The following is a 19,921-nucleotide window of genomic DNA, read 5'->3' on the forward strand; positions in this document are numbered from 1 at the left end:
TTGCATGACTAACAAAAAAGTACCTTGGTTTTCCCCATGGTATTTTTTATTAAGTAACACATAGCCTAAATGTGACACACAATTTCACTCGTTTAAATTATACTTCCTAATTCCCTTCTAGCACGTGGATTCTTCCACATGGCATCAACTCATAATTAAACTATATACTAGGATAAAAGAGTGTAATTGTACTGTAAAAGGTTTGGGGGTGACTTTTTAAAATGCAAAAGGAAGACCAACCCAACTGAGTGTACAGAATGACTAATGACTAAATGAATGCAAACAATGATCGAGATGGAAATGAAACAAGAAGATGCAACTACAATGTCACAGTACAGCTCACGTTAATGTTTATTTTGCATGCATGCATGACAGTAAGATGTATACACTGTGTCATATGCTGTTGAATATTACTGTATGCATAAACTACTTTCTCTGATAATGCATCCAAAGCCCATGCTGAGTCAGAACGAAACTAGTGATAAAGGCTGTAAAAAGGTCGTTTGATAACGGACGTACCTGGCATATCTCGCTCTAAACCCTCTACATGGGAACCGTTAGCGGTGGGTTGATCATCAGTTGATATTTGGAAGGAAACAGCAGAAATCTCCGCCCATTGTGCGGCTTCAAACATCAAGATGACACTGCGCATGCGCCAGATTCAGCCGAGATAGAACGCCATCTGCTGTCTGATGAACTCAAAAATTGGCCAGTATGGCAAGCCGTTTTAACATTTATTCATTCGCAGGATACGAACTTGATATCAACAATTACATTTTCACTAGTTGAAATGCCAATTCCTGATATCAGGAATTAGATTTATACTAGTAAAAACGTTAATTCTTGATATTAACAATGACTTCATCACTCTCAGAAACACGAATTCTTGATATCAAGAATTTAAACTAGTAAAAATGATAAATCTTTTATATCTGTAATTGTATTTTCACTAGTTAAAGTCCCCGTGAACCGGAAGTTGCAAAAGATTTTTCTCCAGTGCTGTGACGTATTTCCAAGTGAAACGGAATATTGAACAGAGGGCAGGGTTTTACTCTAGCGCTCCTCCTCTCCATCTCTCGCTCATAGCAAACTAACGGTTTAAGGGGAGTGGTTAAGCGTTTCCCCACCCAAGTTGTGAAACCTACGTCATCAGAAAAAGAAACCGTTCCAGACCGGAAGTAACTTTTCAGATTTTGATTAAAGATTACGAAGGTAAAACATTTTTTAAATATATTTTTACTTGCACGGATTAATTGTTCACCACAAGACTAGTAATATGCGCTAACAAAGTAAATAGGTTCAATTTTGATTTCACGGGGACTTTAAATCTCAAATCAATTCTTGATATCAGGAATTGATTTCTTACTAGTTGAAAATCCAATTCCACATATCAGAAGTACAGTTCAACATGATTGCGCAGTTAATAGTGTCAATGTCTGTTCCTGATATCAACAATTGAATTGCTACTAGTAAAACTTTTCATTTTTATATCAATAATTCGATCGTCACTAGTGACGATGTTAATTTCTGATATCTGTAATGAGATTGTTACCAGTAAGAAAAGCATTTAGACATCTGAAATTACTCTCCTAATATCAGAAATACATTTACAGATATCAGAAATAACAAATGCAACATGTTGAAATACATTTATCAAGAATTAACATCAACTATAGTGTAAATTGAGTTCTTGAAATCAGGAATTTACTTGTTTTTATTTATATCATTTATATTTATGAATATTATATTTTACCAGTAATAATTCTGATGTGTGAAATTAGAATCTCAACTAGTAAGAATTAAGAAATAAGTTCTTGACATCAACAACTGAATACGAATGGCAGTCTGGGGTGACATTTAGTGAAAATACAATTACAGATATCAAGAATTATAGTTTTTACTAGTCGAAATTTAATTCTTGATATCAACAATTCATATAGGCTATCTGTAAGTGATGACGTCATTGTTGATATCAACATTTTTACTAGTGGAAATGTAATTCCTGACATCAAAAATTGTCTTTGTTAGGAATGAATAAATGTTAAATCGGCTTGCCATACTCCTTGCGCCTTCATTATTGAAATAAATTCTGAAATGCATGCAGACTTCCCAAAAGCTTGTTAAAACTTATTTTCAGCAACATCAAGTAAAAATAATGAAGATTGACAAATATAAAGTTTTATATCTGTTATATTTGGTGCTCAACAAGAGCTGTCCATCATTCACGCGTTATTTTACTCCTCCCATCATTTTCTTCCTCCGACGACACACGAATCCAAACGCTCTTTGAGAACATGTCGCTTGGCATTGAATGCTGACATTTTAAGTTATTATCAAAATATGTGTTGTATTCTGTCTAAATCGTTGTCAAAAGGGAGAAAACAAGAACTGAAATGTCAAATGAAACTGTCTGACTTCCTGAAGTGACTGTGACTCCTGCTCGCGCTCAGGTGAGTTTCTCTCAAGTTTCATAAATAATAAAAGTCACATAACTAATTTCATAATTATTTTACGGCATATTTTTATGTAAAAAAAATGTTTCATATGTACAAATCATCAGAATGTAGAACATAGTATCCTATATACTAAATATCGATCATACTTTTAAAAATATTATTTTGTCATACCAAATATATTCCCTTGAAAAAGTAAAGTAAGGGATTACAATGATTTTTCTGTGATTTCATTACAGTTCAGTACATCAAATGTAATGTTATGTATGTTTTTAATGTCACCTCCTCCCTTTACACATCAGCTCAAGAATAAGTTATGCAATTACATATTGTTTATTTGAAATAATTAAAAAACCTGTTTCATGACTATCTATCCTTGTATTGTTCAACTGGTCGAGGTTGATATGTGATTTAGAAAGTAGCCTAATGCAATCATTTTTAGAGAGAGTAGTAGTACAGTCATCTAATTACACTGTTTAGTAGCTAGTAATTAATCCTTTTTTTAGAGTAACTTACTCAACACTATATATATATATTTATTTTTTCTCTTGGTTTATTTGCCAACTGTCTGGAAACATTTGAATCAGATTATCAGTGATAAAGCACGAGTATTTACTCAGATTTTCTTTATCAATCTGACTCTTCCGGACGAATTTCTTCTTAATGTTGCCTCATTTTCATTGACTTTGCTTTGCACTGAAAACTTATGAACCATGTCCACCACTTCACTACATTCGTCACGCTTTGTAAGACAGAATCATGATCGATGTTGTGTAACGGTTGATGTTTTGTGTAACTGCTTGCATGGCAAAATCTCTCCGTCTTGTGGTCTGCAGTTTTGCATGAGCTGCACAATCTTGGCACACACAGATAAAGAGTCATAATGCAGTGTGTCCTATTTAGGGACGCTGCATGGGTGGATGTTACACTAAGGCCTATTTTTCCCCGGTAGAAAACAGTTCTGACCTCTTTCTTACGCCGCCATAGCTGATCACTGACAGCTTTCAGAAGTCATCTTGTTTTCTGCCAGTCTGTGAAGATTTACTCTTCATGCATGTGCAAACATGCGCTCCTGACTGAACACATAACTGCAGCCCCATATTGTATGAGTAGCACTTGTTATGTCAACTGTACTTTTCTCCACATGCTCAATTTTTTTAGGTTTATAGTTTGCATTCCTTGTTGTTTGCCTAACCTGAGGTCGGAAAACAGCGTTCACATAATCCAAACGAACCAAACTCCTAAAGTCCTAGTGTGAAAGCACGCTACAACAACCCAGTGTGAGAGACGATAAGGACACTATACTGTAAATAGCACAGATGAGACGTAAAACCAAGTTCCTGAAGTTTCAGAAAAAATGAGTGTGCTATTTCTCATCTTTTATACAGATAGCTGACCCACATGGCCCATCAGTACTGGTCTCTAAACTGTCCAGAGGAGAATGACGAAACCACGAGTGAAGACTTTGAGTCAGACGTCACCAGTAACCGTTCCACAACCATGCCGATTATTCCCCAGAGTTCCCCTCAGTCTTCAGCGTACGTCGATCAGACGCCCTTCCCCAGCTGGGACGACCACAAGGGCTGGTTGTCCTCGGGTTCTCCTCACAGTCTTCCCTCCTGTCTTCCCTCTGCGATCTATCACACACTCTCAGAGAGCAGCTCGTTTTTTCCCAGCAGGCCTCACTCTCTTCCAGGCAGCTGTAGCCCGAGTCTAGAGCATCCAGGATCTTTGCATTCGTTTCCTCCGTCTGTGAACACACACCACTATCCCTCGCCCTCGTACCCCGGGGCTCACATGCAGTGCTGTGGTCCTCCACGTCACATGACCCCCGTTCATCATCACTGCGGCTACAGACCGGGACATCCGCTGCCCTTCAGACCCTCAGGTGCGTTACAGGAGAAACTTTTGATAATCTTCCGAAGTTTAGGGTTGCTCTTATTCAGCAAGGATGCATTATGACAGTAAAGACAATTATAATGCAACAAAAATGTTACATGTTGCATGTACTTACCATAGTAATAACAGTAAATTACGCATACATGTTGCATGCATAATTACATGCAAATAACCATCAATCAAATCCTTGTATTATTATAGTATATTACTCAGTATTTAATTACACTGTCACAATGAAGTGCAATGACAAATTTTTCCATTTCAAAATTCTGTACTTTTGAACTTTCTATTCATCAAACAATCTTAAAAATAAATGTGTCTTGAGCATCAAATCATCATATTAGAGTGATTTCTCAGTGGAGTAATGATGCTAAAAAATTCAGCTTTGATCACTGGAATAAATTACACTTACCTTTATATTCAATTAGAAAACAGCTGTTGTAAATTATAATAATATTTCACTGTTTTTACGGTATTTTTGGTCAAATAAATGGAGACTTGGAGAGCAGAAGAGACTATTATATATTACACACCCCAAGCTTTTGAATGGAAGTATACCTCAAATTAAAGATTTAAAACACAGCACTTTGTTAATTAAAGATGCTTTATTTGTTGTTTTTATAGGGTTCTTGAGTTAGCATATGGTTCTTTGGAGGTTAAAATCTGGCCTAATTGAAAATATAGGTTCTCCAGATGCAAAAACTATAGATTACTAAAGCAAGTTGTAAAATGTGTTTGTTCTAATTGAGAGAAATAGAAAGAAATGTGTTCCATCCATCATACTCACCTCTATGTTTTCCCAAAACTATGTCTTTCTTTCTTCTTTAAAACAAAAGCGGCCATAAACCGAAAGTACAAGCTGTTCAAAGTGCACAAAAAGGGACAAAATGTTAATGCAGTTGAGTTTGAGAACTTGCCATGTTGCATTTGTTCATGTGTCACTATCAAAACTGACACAAGGCATCTAAATGCAATAATTTTGAATTGAACACAAGCGTTTATGTACAAAAACAGCGTAATAAGTAGGTCAGTGAGTAAATGACAGACTGTACACATTCATTCATCCATGGACTCTTAGCATCACTGTTATATGAGTGTCTACATTTTAGTTTGCTTTATTTTACAGGTCTGACACAGTACAGACAAGTGGATACACAAAGGGGATATTCTGAAAAGTGAGTCCTTTTACCTGCACATATTACAACTGAACACATATTGTCCAGTCATAAGAAAAGAAATTGCTTTCAAATCAGAATTCATTCGCAATTAATTTGCAATTCTTGCAATGGCGAGTTTATCTCAGAAAGACACAATGGCAAGTTAATGGAACTGCAAGAATTCAGAGTTTATATATTAGGGTTGTCAAAAGTGCCTGTACTTCGGTACTGAAATTTCAAATATGTGACGATACAGCATTTCTGTAGTTGTTTACTGGGTATGTTTGTTCCCCGCTGATAAACACTGCTTTCAAAAGCTTCTGTGTGTACGGCCCGATATTTGTTAAAAAAAAATTTTTAATTTAAGTTTAAACTTTAGCGCCGTGTGTTAGAACGCTGTGTCGTGTGAAAGATGCTACAAAAGATGCGAGACCGTCCGCAACGGTTAAAGACATCTAACTAGCGTATTTACGTGGAAAAAAGAGGAAAAGTAGTGCATTGAAATGGAAAAGCGCTTTCTGTGTGAATGTGAAGAGCGTCAACGGTTTCTATTTACAACGTGTTTTTAAAGTGTTGATCATTGTAGCCAATCAGAGGCGTATCTGTTGAGTGTGTGAACGCAGTGGCCAATCACAGGCGTATCTGTTGCGTGTGTGAACGCAGTGGCCAATCAGAGGCGTATCTGTTGCGTGTGTGAACGCAGTGGCCAATCACAGGCGTATCTGTTGCGTGTGTGAACGCAGTGGCCAATCAGAGGCGTATCTGTTGAGTGTTTGAACGCAGTGGCCAATCACAGGCGTATCTGTTGCGTGTGTGAACGCAGTGGCCAATCAGAGGCGTATCTGTTGAGTGTTTGAACGCAGTGGCCAATCAGAGGCGTATCTGTTGAGTGTTTGAACGCAGTGGCCAATCAGAGACGTATCTGTTGAGTGCGTGAATGCAGTGGCCAATCAGAGGCGTATCTGTTGAGTGTGTGAACGCAGTGGCCAATCAGAGGCGTATCTGTTGAGTGTGTGAGCGCAGTGGCCAATCACAGGCGTATCTGTTGAGTGTGTGGACGCAGTGGCCAATCACAAGCGTATCTGTTGAGTGTGTGAGCGCAGTGGCCAATCAAAAAGTATCTGTTGAGTGTGTGAGCGCAGTGGCCAATCAGAGGCGTATCTGTTGAGTGTGTGAGCGCAGTGGCCAATCAGAGGCGTATCTGTTGAGTGTGTGAACGCAGTGGCCAATCAGAGGCGTATCTGTTGAGTGTGTGGACGCAGTGGCCAATCAGAGGCATATCTGTTGAGTGTGTGAACGCAGTGGCCAATCAGATAATTAAATAAAAAACTTTAATCTAATTAATATTTTTATTTTCAAATACAGTTCCAACAGTTTTTGCTATGGTACTGAAATTGGCTCTGAGAACCGCAATTCTGGCTTTTTTCTTAGAATTATGAGATATAAATTCACAATTGTGAGATAAAGGTTTGTATTCCGTTTGTTGAAACAAATAATGAAGAAAGTGTCATTCATTAAAAAAAAAATCTTGTAAATTGTACAAGTTTACACTCATGTCAATCGAGTAAGCTGTAACTTCTGTATGTGTGTGTCTTCAGTGGTCATGCATCTCTGAACCCCAGTCAGTGTATCACACACCTGTCACAGGAACAGAGTGAGTACTACTTCCTGTCTTCCACATCAGCACAACAAAATGACCTAGAATAAGTCAAATACAGCACGGTTCATATGCTGAAGCCTCAAATCAGCTCGTGTGCTCCTGTGTTTCGCTCTTTCACGCGTGTCGCGTATTTTTCCCCACTCAGGGAAAGTTTTTGTCACATACGAGGCTGACAGTGAAGAACACCTGAAGGAGATCATTAAGTTTGTGGCTTTGCTCAGGAACAACGGCTTTGACACGCATGTACAGCGATTAATCTTTTAAAAAAAAATATTTTCTGATGAATCTAGACTTAGCTGAAGTGGGTTTGGATTGATTCTCGAGTCTTTGTGCACACAGATTGATGTTTTCGAGCAACAGCTGAACAGCATTAGTAAGATTGACTGCATGGAGAGATATCTCAATGAGGTAAATATACAGACACAGGAAGTGACATCATCAGTGGCGTCATCTATACACCTACAATTACGGTCTCTCTCACTCTCTCTCTGCAGAAAGATTACCTAATCATCATCATCATCAGCTTGAGGTATTACGAGACAATATCAGGCATTAAAATCAATATGGACAGTGACGAGAGAACGTCAAACACTGTGTACATCCACAAACAGGTCAGAAAATAACGCTCACGTACAAAAAAATATAAGCTCTGCTTCACAACCTGCGAAAAATAAAAGCTGATTCCCGTAGATTGCGAGTTTAACCTGAACATGCAGTGTTATAATAAGTTTTATTAATATTGACATTGAGCACACAAGCATTGAATGCGTCAAAATAATACTAATAATAATAATTTTGCTGATTCCAGTGGAGTTTAATTTGAGCATGCAATGTGATATTTTGATTAGACATTACAATGCATTGTGGGTCTGCATGAACATGTGACGCTGCCTCAGCCAAAACAAGCCTGACAACATAACTGCGAGGGTTTGGTGAAGGGAGTGTGTTGCTCTGCTTCCGTCTGTCAAACACACACTATACTAAAACTACTGTGTGCTGATGTGTGTGTGTGTGTGTGATTCCCTCCATCAGCTGCAGAGTGAATTCATTCAGAACGGCTGCAGGAACTACAGGTTCATTCCTATTCTATTCCCAGGGGCCAAAAAGGTTTGTGAAGTTGCAACTTTCCCCGAAGCATTTCAACAAATCAAAGCATGTTTGTTAGCTTGTCATGCTCTGAACCGGTTAATCTAGTCCCGCACGGGTTTTGTACTCTTAGACGTCAATATCATTTCAGCTTCAATTTGCAAGCAAAGCGAGGTTTCTCAGGACCTTTTGTCTTCTCGTCCTCAGAGTCACGTTCCCACCTGGCTGCAGAATACACACATCTACAGCTGGCCGACAGATCGGGACGATATTCTCCGCAGGTTAATGCGTTTGGAGAAATACAGACCTCCTCCGATCGGCCCTCTGCCGACGATAGTCTCGGTTCCCCTGAGTTAGAGCGGGGCCGGTTTCACAAAGCTGTTTTAGTTCGGTCTACAGCGTTAGACAAGTCTAAAATTAGCTCATAGACTAGTCTAATGCAAGTTACGCAAAAATAAAGACTGACTTAATTTAGACCCCTTAGGCTAACTTAGGTCTAACGGCGCCTTCACACCGGACGCGAATAGCGTGTCAAATTCACACCTATCGCGTCTAGTTTGACGCTTCACCACTTTGTGTTAATTTGTGCGTCAGGAGTGAAACTGACGCGCGTAAAAACAAAAGTTTGAAGCGGAATTTACGCGCGTAACGCGTCTTTGCATTGACTTAAAGGGATACTCCACTTTTTTTGGAAATAGGCTCATTTTACCACTCCCCCAGAGTTAAACAGTTGTGTTTTACCGTTTTCGAATCCATTCAGACGATTTTCTGATATTTAGAAGAATATCAGTAACCAGACAATTTCTGGTCTCATTGACGTCCATAGTAGGAAAAAAAATATACTATGGAAGTCAATGAGACCAGAAACTGTATGGTTACTGATATTCTTCTAGATATCCGAAAATCGGCTGAATGGATTCGAAAACGGTTCGTTTAACTCTGGGGGAGTGGTAAAATCAGCCTATTTCCAAAAGAAGTGGAGTATCCCTTTAACATTGAAATCTTTCACGTCTGACGCGCTATTCGCGTCCGGTGTGAATGCACCATAAAGCCGCCTTTCCACTGCACACGACATTCGCATTTCGCCCCCTAGTGTCAGTCGCACGGAACTTTGAAATTGGTCGTGAAGCAACCGTTACCCTCGGATATTCACAATGGTAAAATTAATGATTTTAATAAATGTAATGCATGCATGAATATATCTACACAAAACAAATGACCCTCAATACATCTCAAATAAAAACATAGTAGTATAAATATTGATTTAATAATTATAAAATATTTTTTCTGCTATAGTTAATTATAATCAACATTTTACAGAGCAAGCGTTTACTGAAAAACATTAAAGAGTTAAAATATTGGTAATTCTAGCCCCGCGCTCATAGTTATTAGAATACATCACTTCTTGTTGGCATGTCAGATCGGCTAAAAAATTTGCTATAGTGGTGGTATAATGTCAATAGTTCAACAGCCTACAATTTAATTGTATTAACTGCCCTAATAACGTTAGAAAGCCATGAAAATAAAAAAATGACAGGACAACTTATCGTTATAAAATCCTTATTTATTTTATAAATTCTTATTTTATTTTATATTTTAAGTTAAGAATTCAGGTTTGTTTATCAGTACCATAGCAACGCTCAACTTACGCTGGAACTGTCGGATAGTAACCATACCCAGACAGCAAACTGACATTGAATCAACGTGGAAACGACGTCTCTCATGACATCGAAACAACGTTGATCTGGTATTGTTTTGCTCACCGAATTAACGTTGAACCAATGTCAGACGCGGCATTCTTCAAAGCTAAATGAAAATCGAAAATTGGTTTGCCGTCATAACGTTGAAACAAAGTTGATTTTCCGTTAGTTTTGATGAGCAAATCAATGTCAGATCAACGTTTCGATGTCAGTTTGCTATCTGGGTCCGTAGCTTTTCGTGAGAGTTAAATTTTTTGAACGCATCCGGATGACCAAAAGACACGATTTTCTTCGCACCGCACTCGGTCGGACGCGTTTCGGACCCATTCGCTTGCGGTCTGCGAATCGCCATAGGAAATGAATGAGTTACGGTCGTTTCGGAGCCGTATCGGAGCTGATTTCAACGGCTAGTGTGAAGGCGCCGTAAGACTCTGTTACCGTGGCAACCAGCAGTTACAATCATTACAAACAGCATAAATGTTACCTTGGCAACCAGCCGCAACAATTAGTTACATTACAAACAGCAGAAAGAAAAGTGTCCCTTACCGAAAAGTGGCCCTTACCGTATATATTCATCAACATTTCAGTGGTGTCTAAGTTCCTCTGGGGTCCTCCATCCGTTTTTGGATATTTCCTCTTAAATATTTATTTTTTGGCATCTTGTACTACGTTTTTGTATCTTTTCTGTACATCATTAACGCTCCGCTCAACGGTCGGATTAACTGTTAATCTTTGTCCAAATTAAACATTTCTTCTTGTTTTTACATTCTCCGCTAAATCTCCCAGTAAAATGTCCTTGTGACTCTTACACTCCTCCGACACACACATATGTCCCGCTGGGGTAAACTGCACCGCGCGGTTGAACGCACTTACTCTATCCGCCATGTTTTTTGTTTCGAAAAGTGTCTTATTTTACCCAGAATGCATTGCAGTGTAGTCCTACTTAAGATAGTCAGTCTGCAGTGCTTTGTGCAACGGTCTGATTTAGATATCTACTATATCTGAGCCATAGTCAGTCTATCTTTGTGAAACTGGCCCCAGGAGACGAGAGCTTCAGCGTACTAACACACATGCTAGTGTTTCTGCAGTGCGCCGATATTGTGCCGTTTTCTGTATGCATGGAGTATGACCACTCAACTTTACATTTCCCACCATGATACATTAATTGGAGCCGATATGAACCAGGATTATAAACATGTTTTTTGATGAGTATTACAATTTTACTTCAGAAAACTAGACGCCGATCACAATGACAATGTAGCATACTACTCTTTGAAATGTTTATCATTGCATACTGTATCATTTTCTCATTTTATTTTGAAGTTTTGTGGTAACACTTTACAAGGTCTCATTTTTTACCATTATTTAATGCTTTAGTTAACATTAACTATAAGCAATATATTTTTTATAGCATTTAATCATCTTCATCAAAGGGATAGTTTACCCTAAAATTAAAATTAATCATTTATTTACTCACCCTGGTGTTGTTCTTATGCGGTGTGTTTGTTTCTATTAAACTGTGACCTGTAAATGTTACTGTAAAAAGAATTATTCTCTTGTTTTTATAATAATATAATATAATATTCTGATTTTTTGGTACTTTCATTGGATACATAAATATATGCACATTCATGTATAGTGCTACAGTTCTCAATTTTTTTAAATAGTTTTTATAGAATTCATATATAATAAAATTATCGCTGTGTCTTTTAAGTTTTCTTTGAGTCATGTATCGTTTTCATTGTACTAAAAAATAAAATAATTAAACGAGTATAATAAAATAATGCAATGACAATACTATTTATCAATAATGTGTTTTATTATAACACCCTCAGTTTTATGTGCTTAACTGGAGTAGCAGTTGGACATTAATATCTGTAACAGATGCAGTGTATCTTTAACAATGACAATATTCATGTTTCAATACAAGAGAAAAAAAAAATATCACCATTGTTGATCAAAACTAACATTCACATTGAATGAATAAATAATGACAAACACATAAACTTAGTGTTGGAAGAAACGCTCAGTATCGTTATTACAGCGGTTAGTGTTCTGGATTATTTTTTCCATTTTGACCTTTAGCATTGCGATATATTATTGGTAACACTTTACAATAAGGTTCATTAGTTAACATGTACTAAGAATGAACAATACTTCTTCAGCGTTTATTAATCTTAGTTAATATTAATTCCTACATTTCTTAATATCAAAGGTTGTTTTAGTTAACATTAGTTAATGCACTGTGAACTAACATGAACAGCTGTATTTATATTAACTAACATTAACAAACACTGTAACTAATGCCTTGTTCATCGTTAGTTCATGTTAGTTAATGCATTTACTAATGTTAACTAATGAACCTTATTGTAAAGTGTTACCTTATTATATGATAAACTCACAAAAACTGTGAAACGAGATTCATCTGCACTTCTAACGTCCTTTATAGCAGCTTTTGCTTCAAAAACTCATAATGTCTTTGTATTTTCAATGCAAATCAATCATCAGATTGATCATCGGCTTAAAGTAATGCACATTAAATATAAATATGGCAAAAGCAGCTGTAAAAAAAATCAACAAAACAACAACAGAGGAAACCAACACTCATATCTACACTCCATCCTGTTTTGGCCACATGAACAAGTGCGTTTAGTACCTACAGGATTGTGACGGTTCACCTTCATCAGGTTCAGCTAGTTGAACATGATCGATTCAGGATCCTGGTTCATCATTTGTGCCATGTGACGCAGAACATCCTTCTTAGTAATGATTCCAAGCAAACGTCTGATGTAAGAGAAAGAGTAGTTTAGTCATCAACGGTTTTAACCATATCTCTGATCGGCTGATTTGACACAGCTAATGCTTTTAAGTTTGCCTGTTTGTCTGATTTAACCTTCAGCTTGAAGCCAAGAACCCGACCAACATCATTTATAATTTATATGACACATACACAGTACTTTTCAAAAGTTTGAGGTCGATACGATTTTTCCAATTTGATCACCAATGCTGCTTTTATTTGTACAGTAAAAAAGTGAAAAAAGCCGTAATTTATCAATTTGCAACAAGAATATTATCATACTCCTAAGGCGTGTTCAGACGTTTATTTTGAAATGGTGATGAAAAATAAGACAAAGATAGCATCCATTCATGAAAATGTTTTAAATATAAAGAAAAAAATCATAAATTCACCATTTGTGATGTGGCCGTGAGCTACGTGTTCTTTGTATGTTTCTCAGAGGTTGAATTCATATCAAAATCTGCCAAACTTACCATACTACTTCTGAAAAGGATCTCTACTTGTATGAAAATTGTGGAAATAATGGTTCAGATCACTCAAAACACATGGAAATACAGTAGAGGCGCCCTTGTATGGGCAGTAATGGAGTTTGGTTGTGCCCTAGTGGAAGCGTTCGGTACTGCGCACACACACACTCTCTCGCTGAAAGCTCGTTTGTTTGAGATATCAACCTAAAATTTGAAACACAACTTGCTCATATTTTTGGCTTTGATTTTTCTGCAGTTTTAGAGTAGACCAGGTTTTAAAAATATATATTTTTTATAAAATATGATTTTTTTTTTTTACATTGTAACGTTTCCATAAACTCAAAATTCTAGAACTTTTTGTGTTTCACTTTCTTAACTTATTTCACTTCTACAACAATCTGCCAAATGTCTTCTTTAAAACGAGATGAATCTCACGTTTATATTCCAGAGCATTCTTAAATTAAAAACATTTAAGTTCGAAATGTGCATTTTCATGTCTATTCTAAAAAAAACGGAGATGACAGTTAACATGCAGTTTTTTATTATTAACTGTGATGGGAATAACGGCGTTATAAATAAACGACGTTATCTTTCTCAGTAACGAGTAATCAAATGAATTACTGTTTCCCCCGTTACAACGCCATTACCGTTACCGTTACTGACAATAAAATGTGGCGTTAGCCTAATTGAGCTCACTGAAGTGGTTTCCATCCAAGTAGACCTGGAAAGACCTTTTTTCTCTGGTGTGTGTGTGTGTGTGTTTATAAGGCGCCGGACTGGATTAAAGTGAAGCGAACGCCGCAATGCGCGAGATCGAGCGTGTCCGCAAGTGCGAGTCCGAGTATAATATAGTTTGTTTAGAAATAAATGCCAAATTTCAGCATTAGAATAATCTCTGTAGCCTATTGGTATCATCTGCAACGTTTTAATTAATTTATATGATTATACGAATAAAATCTAAAAAATAACCTGCAGGGAACGTTCTGGGAATTCGGGTTCTGCAAGCACTTCTCGTTAACTATTTATCATTTTAATTTTCACTACAAAGAGTCATGTATATTTTTTATTATTATTATTTAGTCATTTTTGCTACATTTAAACATTATTTATTTTTAGACTTATTTGTTGCCCAGTTGTGGTCTGTGCAATATTAAATATTAAAAGTTCCAAACCTAAACATAAATTGTTTTATTGTTCTACTATAGTAATGGTAATATTTTAAATAATATATTGAAGTTTTTAGGTGTCTCTGACATTGTCCCACAGCAAGATTACGATATTTTATAATAATAATTTATTCATTAATTTAACATATTTAATATTGGGTGCATCCAAGTTATTTGACATAGACCTATTTTAACATTTTTAAAAGTAATGCAATAGTTACTTTCCCCTGGTAATTAGTTACTTTTATAATCTATTTGTGAGAAGTAGCTAGTAACTATAACTAATTACTTTTTTTTTTTAAGTAACATGCCCAACACTGATTATTAGTGGGCTAAAAGCAGTAGTTCTTACCCGCTGCGTGTGACCAGACACTGGCGGAGGCCCAGCTTGCGGAAGATGTCCACCACCGTCTCCATGGGCGTGTGATCGGTGACGGTGAAGGGACTCAGGTTCAGGATGCGTCTCAGTTTCAGAGGCTGAGGGTTCGTTGCAGGAATCTGTGGAGCGTCTTCAGTGAAATACACCACGGAGTTACTCACCACACCGTCCTGCTTCTGACGCGCCGTTTCTGAGGAGAGGTCCAGCCATAGATTACGCTTATTAACATCACACAGCATTTCATACTAGGACACTTATTTGTGTATGATGTACTTTTGTTTCTTGTTTGCATACTCGAAAATCAAAAATGCTGATTTCCAAACTGATTCCTCTTGAACCAGAATATTATGTTTGGTAACACTTCATTACTTAACATTATTTAATGCATTAACTAACATTGTTAGAGCAATACATTTGTTAATCTTTGATACTATAAATACAGCTGTTCATTGTTAGTTCATGGTGCATTAACTAATGTTAACAAACACAATCTTTGATTTTAATAATGCATTAGTACATGTTGAAATTAACATTAACTACTGTAAGATGAATTAATGCTGTAGAACTATTGTGCATTCTTACTTCATGTTAACTAAGGTTAACCTTACTGTAAAGAGTTTCCAGAATATTAAACAGTTTAATAATAATACTTAATGTGTCTTGAGCATCAAATCATCATATTAGAGTGATTTCTGAAGGATCATGATCAACTTTGATCACAGGAATTTATTAATTTTCACTATATATTTCACACAGAAAACAGCTAGTTTAAATTGTAAAAAAAAATTGTAATAATAATAAAAAAAATAATAATAATAATAATTCACTATTTTTACTGTATTTTTTATTAAATAAACGCAGCCTTGGTGAGTCGAACAGACTTCTTTCAAAAGCGTTAAATAATCTCACAGACCCTGAACTTTAGACCGGTAGTGTATATAATTCATTAAATTTACACTGGGTCATTATTAACTAAAACAATTTTTTTTAAGTATCATAAAAAAAGTAAAAAAAAAAAAAAACATATATATTTTAAAAATAGCTGCCTGACAAAGCAACATCTCATTTTAGTTACGCAAGTTTAACTTGAAGAATTAAAATAACTAAAACTGAATAAACTAATAATAAACTAAATAAAGATAAATAAAATTCTAAATATGAATAAAAACTATAATAGTAGCCTATATCAATAATACTATGCACCAATATTGCCAATATATATTTTATAAATGCCAATTATTTAACTGTATTTTACTTTTTGAATCTACTTGACAACAATGAAATGATGATTCCCCTGTAATATCACAGCAAATGACACTGAAAGCTAAAAATCAACCATTGAAAACATAATCCATGTAAACAGATGGAGCCCAGTGTCTTTAAGAGCTGATATGAACATCATATATGATAAGTTGAGGTGTGTAAACTGAAAAATCAACAAGTGTGCAGCACATTCAAGCCAAAGTAGAGTTGATCGTGTATAAAGACATCAGATTAGGTGATGGAGGAAGCATAGGCGGGTGTGTGTGTGTGTGTGATAGTATCAGTTTTGTGAGTGTGTGTGTGTCTTACTGATGGCCAGGATAAGATCCCGCCTCTGCACGAAGCCGATGAGTCTCTCGGACTCCCTGGAGACGACCACAGGAAAGCCGTTGTAGTCGGTCTCCTTGATGAGCGTCTCCACGTCCTCCACCGTGGTGCTGTCCTGCGTGAGGACGGACAGCGGAGGCTCGTTCCGGCGCGGGCGCATCACGTCGGTGGCTAGCGTGCGGTGCGTGAACTCGTCCTGGTCCAGGTACGGGTAGCCGTTGAGCTGGATGTGCGCTTCATAAATGCCCTCCTTACCGAACGCGTCGGCCACCCACTTACTGGTGACGGCGGCCGCCATCAGAGGCACGATGTACTCCAGTCCACCGGTCAACTCGAACATGATGACCACCAGAGACACCGTCATACGCGTCACGCCGCCTGCACAACACACACACGCATCGCATTTAATATTCAACAGATATTATTGATCTGCAATTTTCTTCTGGAAACAAACTTTGTTGTATTATTTTCATGTTGCAATCTGTATTGTAAAAAGCGCTATATACTGTAAATAAAGGTGACTTGACCTCTCTTCTGCTCACCGTGCTCCATTTATTTGATCAAAAATACAGTAAAAAAGCTAAATATTTTGATAGTTTAAAATAACAGTTTTCTATGTGAATATATAGTAAAGTGTAATTTATTCCTGTGATCAAAGCTGTATTTTCAGCATCATTACTCCAGTCTTCAGTGTCACATGATCCTTCAGAAATCACTCTAATATGATGATTTGCTGCTCAAGACACATTTATGATTATCAATGTTTAAAACAGCTTCATATTTTGTGGAAACTGTGAAAAAGTTCGTTTTTTAGGATTCTTTGATGAATGGAAAGTTCAAAAGAACAGCATTAACATGTAACATGAACGTCTTTTAAACACTTAGTGTCTTTGCTGAATTAAACGGGTTGTTTACTTTAAAAAAAAAAAAAACTTTTGCTGATAATTTACTCACCCCCGTGTCATACAAGATGTTCATGTCTTTCTTTCTTCACTCGAAAAGAAATGAAGGTTTTTGATGAAAACATTCCAGGATTTTCTCCATATAATGGACTTCAATGGGGTCCAAACGGTTCAAGGTCCAAATGAGAGTTTCAGTGCAGCTTCAAAGGGCTTTAAACGACACACGCATCACAGAACAGCAAGGAGAGTATTTGAGCTTATAAAACGTAAACTTTGTTATTTATTTTTCGAAATTACCGCTCGTTTCACTTGATAAGACCCTTATTCATCGTCTGGTGTCGTTTAAAGCTGCACTGAAACTCTCATTTGGACCTTGAACCGTTTGGACCCCATTGAAGTCCATTATATGGAGAAAAATCCTGGAATGTTTTCATCAAAAATCTTCATTTCTTTTCGACTGAAGAAAGAAAGACATGGACATCTTGGATGACATGGGGGTGAGTAAATTATCAGCAAACGTTTTTTTAAAAGTGAACTACTCCTTTAAAAGCATTTTTTCTTTCTTTTTTTTTAAATCTTATTTAACCGCAAATTTTAAATGGAAGTGTATCAAGGTTTCCACAAAAATATGAAGCAGCTGTTGAACTGTTTTCTGTTCATAACTGTTCAGTTTGAACTGTTATGATCATAATCATAAGTGTTTCTTGATCATCATATCAGAGTGATTTCTGAAGGATCATGTGACACTGAAGTAATGAAGCTGAAAATTCAATATATTCACACAGAAAACTGTTATTTTAAATTGCAATAATATTTCTACTGCCTTTTTGATTAAATAAAACGCAGCCTTGGTGAGCAGAAGAGACTTCTAACAAAGACATTACAAACACTTTTGACCAACAGTGTAAATCAGCAAAACTTTCCCTCATAAACCACATCTTGATCTGAAGAAGTTGCTGTGTAATGTCTTACCTAAACACGCAGCGGCGCCGACCATGGCGTATAAACCCGGCGTCACGCAATCAGCGCCTGGGCGGCACCAGTTCTTAAATATGATCCAGTCATGATGATGATACGCCATCTGCTCCACTGCAATGCCCACGATACGCCCAGCGATGGCACCCACCGCCATACTGGGAATGAACAGACCCGACGGGATCTGAGGGAGACATCAGGTGACCAGAGCTCGGTTATATGGCCAAAAACATGACTATTTTGGTAAATAGTGTGACCACAATTATTTCACATTAATTTAGGTCCAGTTTAGATGAAAGGAGCTGATTAGCTGAAGAAATTACTGTAGTTTTACCCATTAATAGCCTCAATACTTCAATCAGATTCAGAAAGAGCTTTATTGCCAATGTGTTTGTTCTTGAATCGCTCATTCAAGAGATTTGTTCAAAAACACTGATTCATCCAGTATTGAAACGAGTCATTTAATTACTTATTAAAGAGATTTTTTCAAAAATGCTGATTCATTCATTATTGATACATGTGAAGAATCAGTATTTATGAGCGAGTCATTGAACCATTTATTAAAGAGATTTGTTAAACACTGATTCATCCAGTATTGAAACAAGTGAAGTTTTTTATGAGTGATTCATTGAACCATTCATTCAAGAGATTCCTTCAAAAACGCTGATTCATCCAGTATTGAAACAAGTGAAGTATTTATGAGTGATTCATTGAAACATTCATTCAAGAGATTCATTCAAAAATGCTGATTCATTCACTATTGAAACATGTGAAGTATCAGTATTTATGAGCGAGTCATTAAATCATTCATTTCAAGAGATTAGTTCAAAAACACTGATTCATCCAGAATTGAAAAAAGTGAAGTCTTTGAGTGATTCATTGAACCATTCATTCAAGAGATTCCTTCAAAAACTCTGATTCAACCAGTATTGAAACAAGTGAAGTATTTATGAGTGATTCATTGAAACATTCATTCAAGAGATTCATTCAAAAATGCTGATTCATTCACTATTGAAACATGTGAAGTATCAGTATTTATGAGCGAGTCATTAAATCATTCATTTCAAGAAATTAGTTCAAAAACGCTGATTCATCCAGTATTGAAAAAAGTGAAGTCTTTATGAGTGATTCATTGAACCATTCATTCAAGAGATTCATTCAAAAATGCTAATTTATCCAGTATTGAAACAAGTATTTATGAGCGAGTCATTGAACCATTTATTAAAGAGATTTGTTAAAAAACACTGATTCATACAGTATTGAAAAAAGTGAAGTCTTTATGAGTGATTCATTGAACCATTCATTCAAGAGATTCATTCAAAAATGCTAATTTATCCAGTATTGAAACAAGTATTTATGAGTGAGTCATTGAACTATTTATTAAAGAGATTTGTTAAAAAAAAACACTGATTCATCCAGTATTGAAAAAGTGAAGTCTTTGAGTGATTCATTGAACCATTCATTCAAGAGATTCATTCAAAAATGCTAATTTATCCAGTATTGAAACAAGTATTTATGAGTGAGTCATTGAACCATTTATTAAAGAGATTTGTTAAAAAACACTGATTCATCCAGTATTGAAAAAAGTGAAGTCTTTATGAGTGATTCATTGAACCATTCGTTCAAGAGATTCCTTCAAAAATGCGAATTTATCCAGTATTGAAACAAGTATTTATGAGTGAGTCATTGA

At 36.3% G+C, this 19,921-nt stretch overlaps 3 protein-coding genes across 4 annotated transcripts in view; 1 reads left to right on the plus strand and 2 right to left on the minus strand.

Moving 5' to 3' along the window:
* The window catches only part of clasp1b (cytoplasmic linker associated protein 1b), a 59,349-nt gene extending 58,717 nt beyond the window's left edge, over positions 1–632 (minus strand). The window contains exon 1 of the mRNA XM_089124826.1: positions 520–632. The gene's annotated coding sequence lies outside the window, so the exon portion shown is untranslated. The remainder of the gene's footprint in view (positions 1–519) is intronic.
* A 1,555-nt stretch (positions 633–2,187) lies between these two features.
* Positions 2,188–9,032, plus strand: traf3ip2b (TRAF3 interacting protein 2b). The gene is made up of 9 exons (XM_039673334.2): positions 2,188–2,450; positions 3,842–4,341; positions 5,479–5,527; positions 7,108–7,163; positions 7,315–7,412; positions 7,509–7,577; positions 7,664–7,780; positions 8,202–8,276; positions 8,463–9,032. Exons 2-9 carry the CDS (start codon positions 3,855–3,857, stop codon positions 8,610–8,612), a joined length of 1,101 nt encoding a protein of 366 aa, XP_039529268.1. The 5' UTR covers positions 2,188–2,450; positions 3,842–3,854; the 3' UTR covers positions 8,613–9,032.
* A 2,723-nt stretch (positions 9,033–11,755) lies between these two features.
* The window catches only part of clcn4 (Cl-/H+ antiporter 4), a 19,307-nt gene continuing 11,141 nt past the window's right edge, over positions 11,756–19,921 (minus strand). For both annotated transcript variants that reach the window (XM_089124861.1, XM_039674182.2), the window contains exons 9-12: positions 18,229–18,415; positions 16,337–16,732; positions 14,738–14,954; positions 11,756–12,739 (exon numbers count right to left, since the gene is read on the minus strand). In XM_089124861.1, coding sequence (XP_088980987.1) covers positions 12,649–12,739; positions 14,738–14,954; positions 16,337–16,732; positions 18,229–18,415 — 891 coding nt within the window. In that variant the 3' untranslated portion in view covers positions 11,756–12,648. The remainder of the gene's footprint in view (positions 12,740–14,737; positions 14,955–16,336; positions 16,733–18,228; positions 18,416–19,921) is intronic.

This window comes from Pimephales promelas, chromosome 21 (assembly GCF_988280905.1).
Source record: "Pimephales promelas chromosome 21, fPimPro1.hap1.1, whole genome shotgun sequence".
NCBI lineage: Eukaryota > Metazoa > Chordata > Actinopteri > Cypriniformes > Leuciscidae > Pimephales > Pimephales promelas.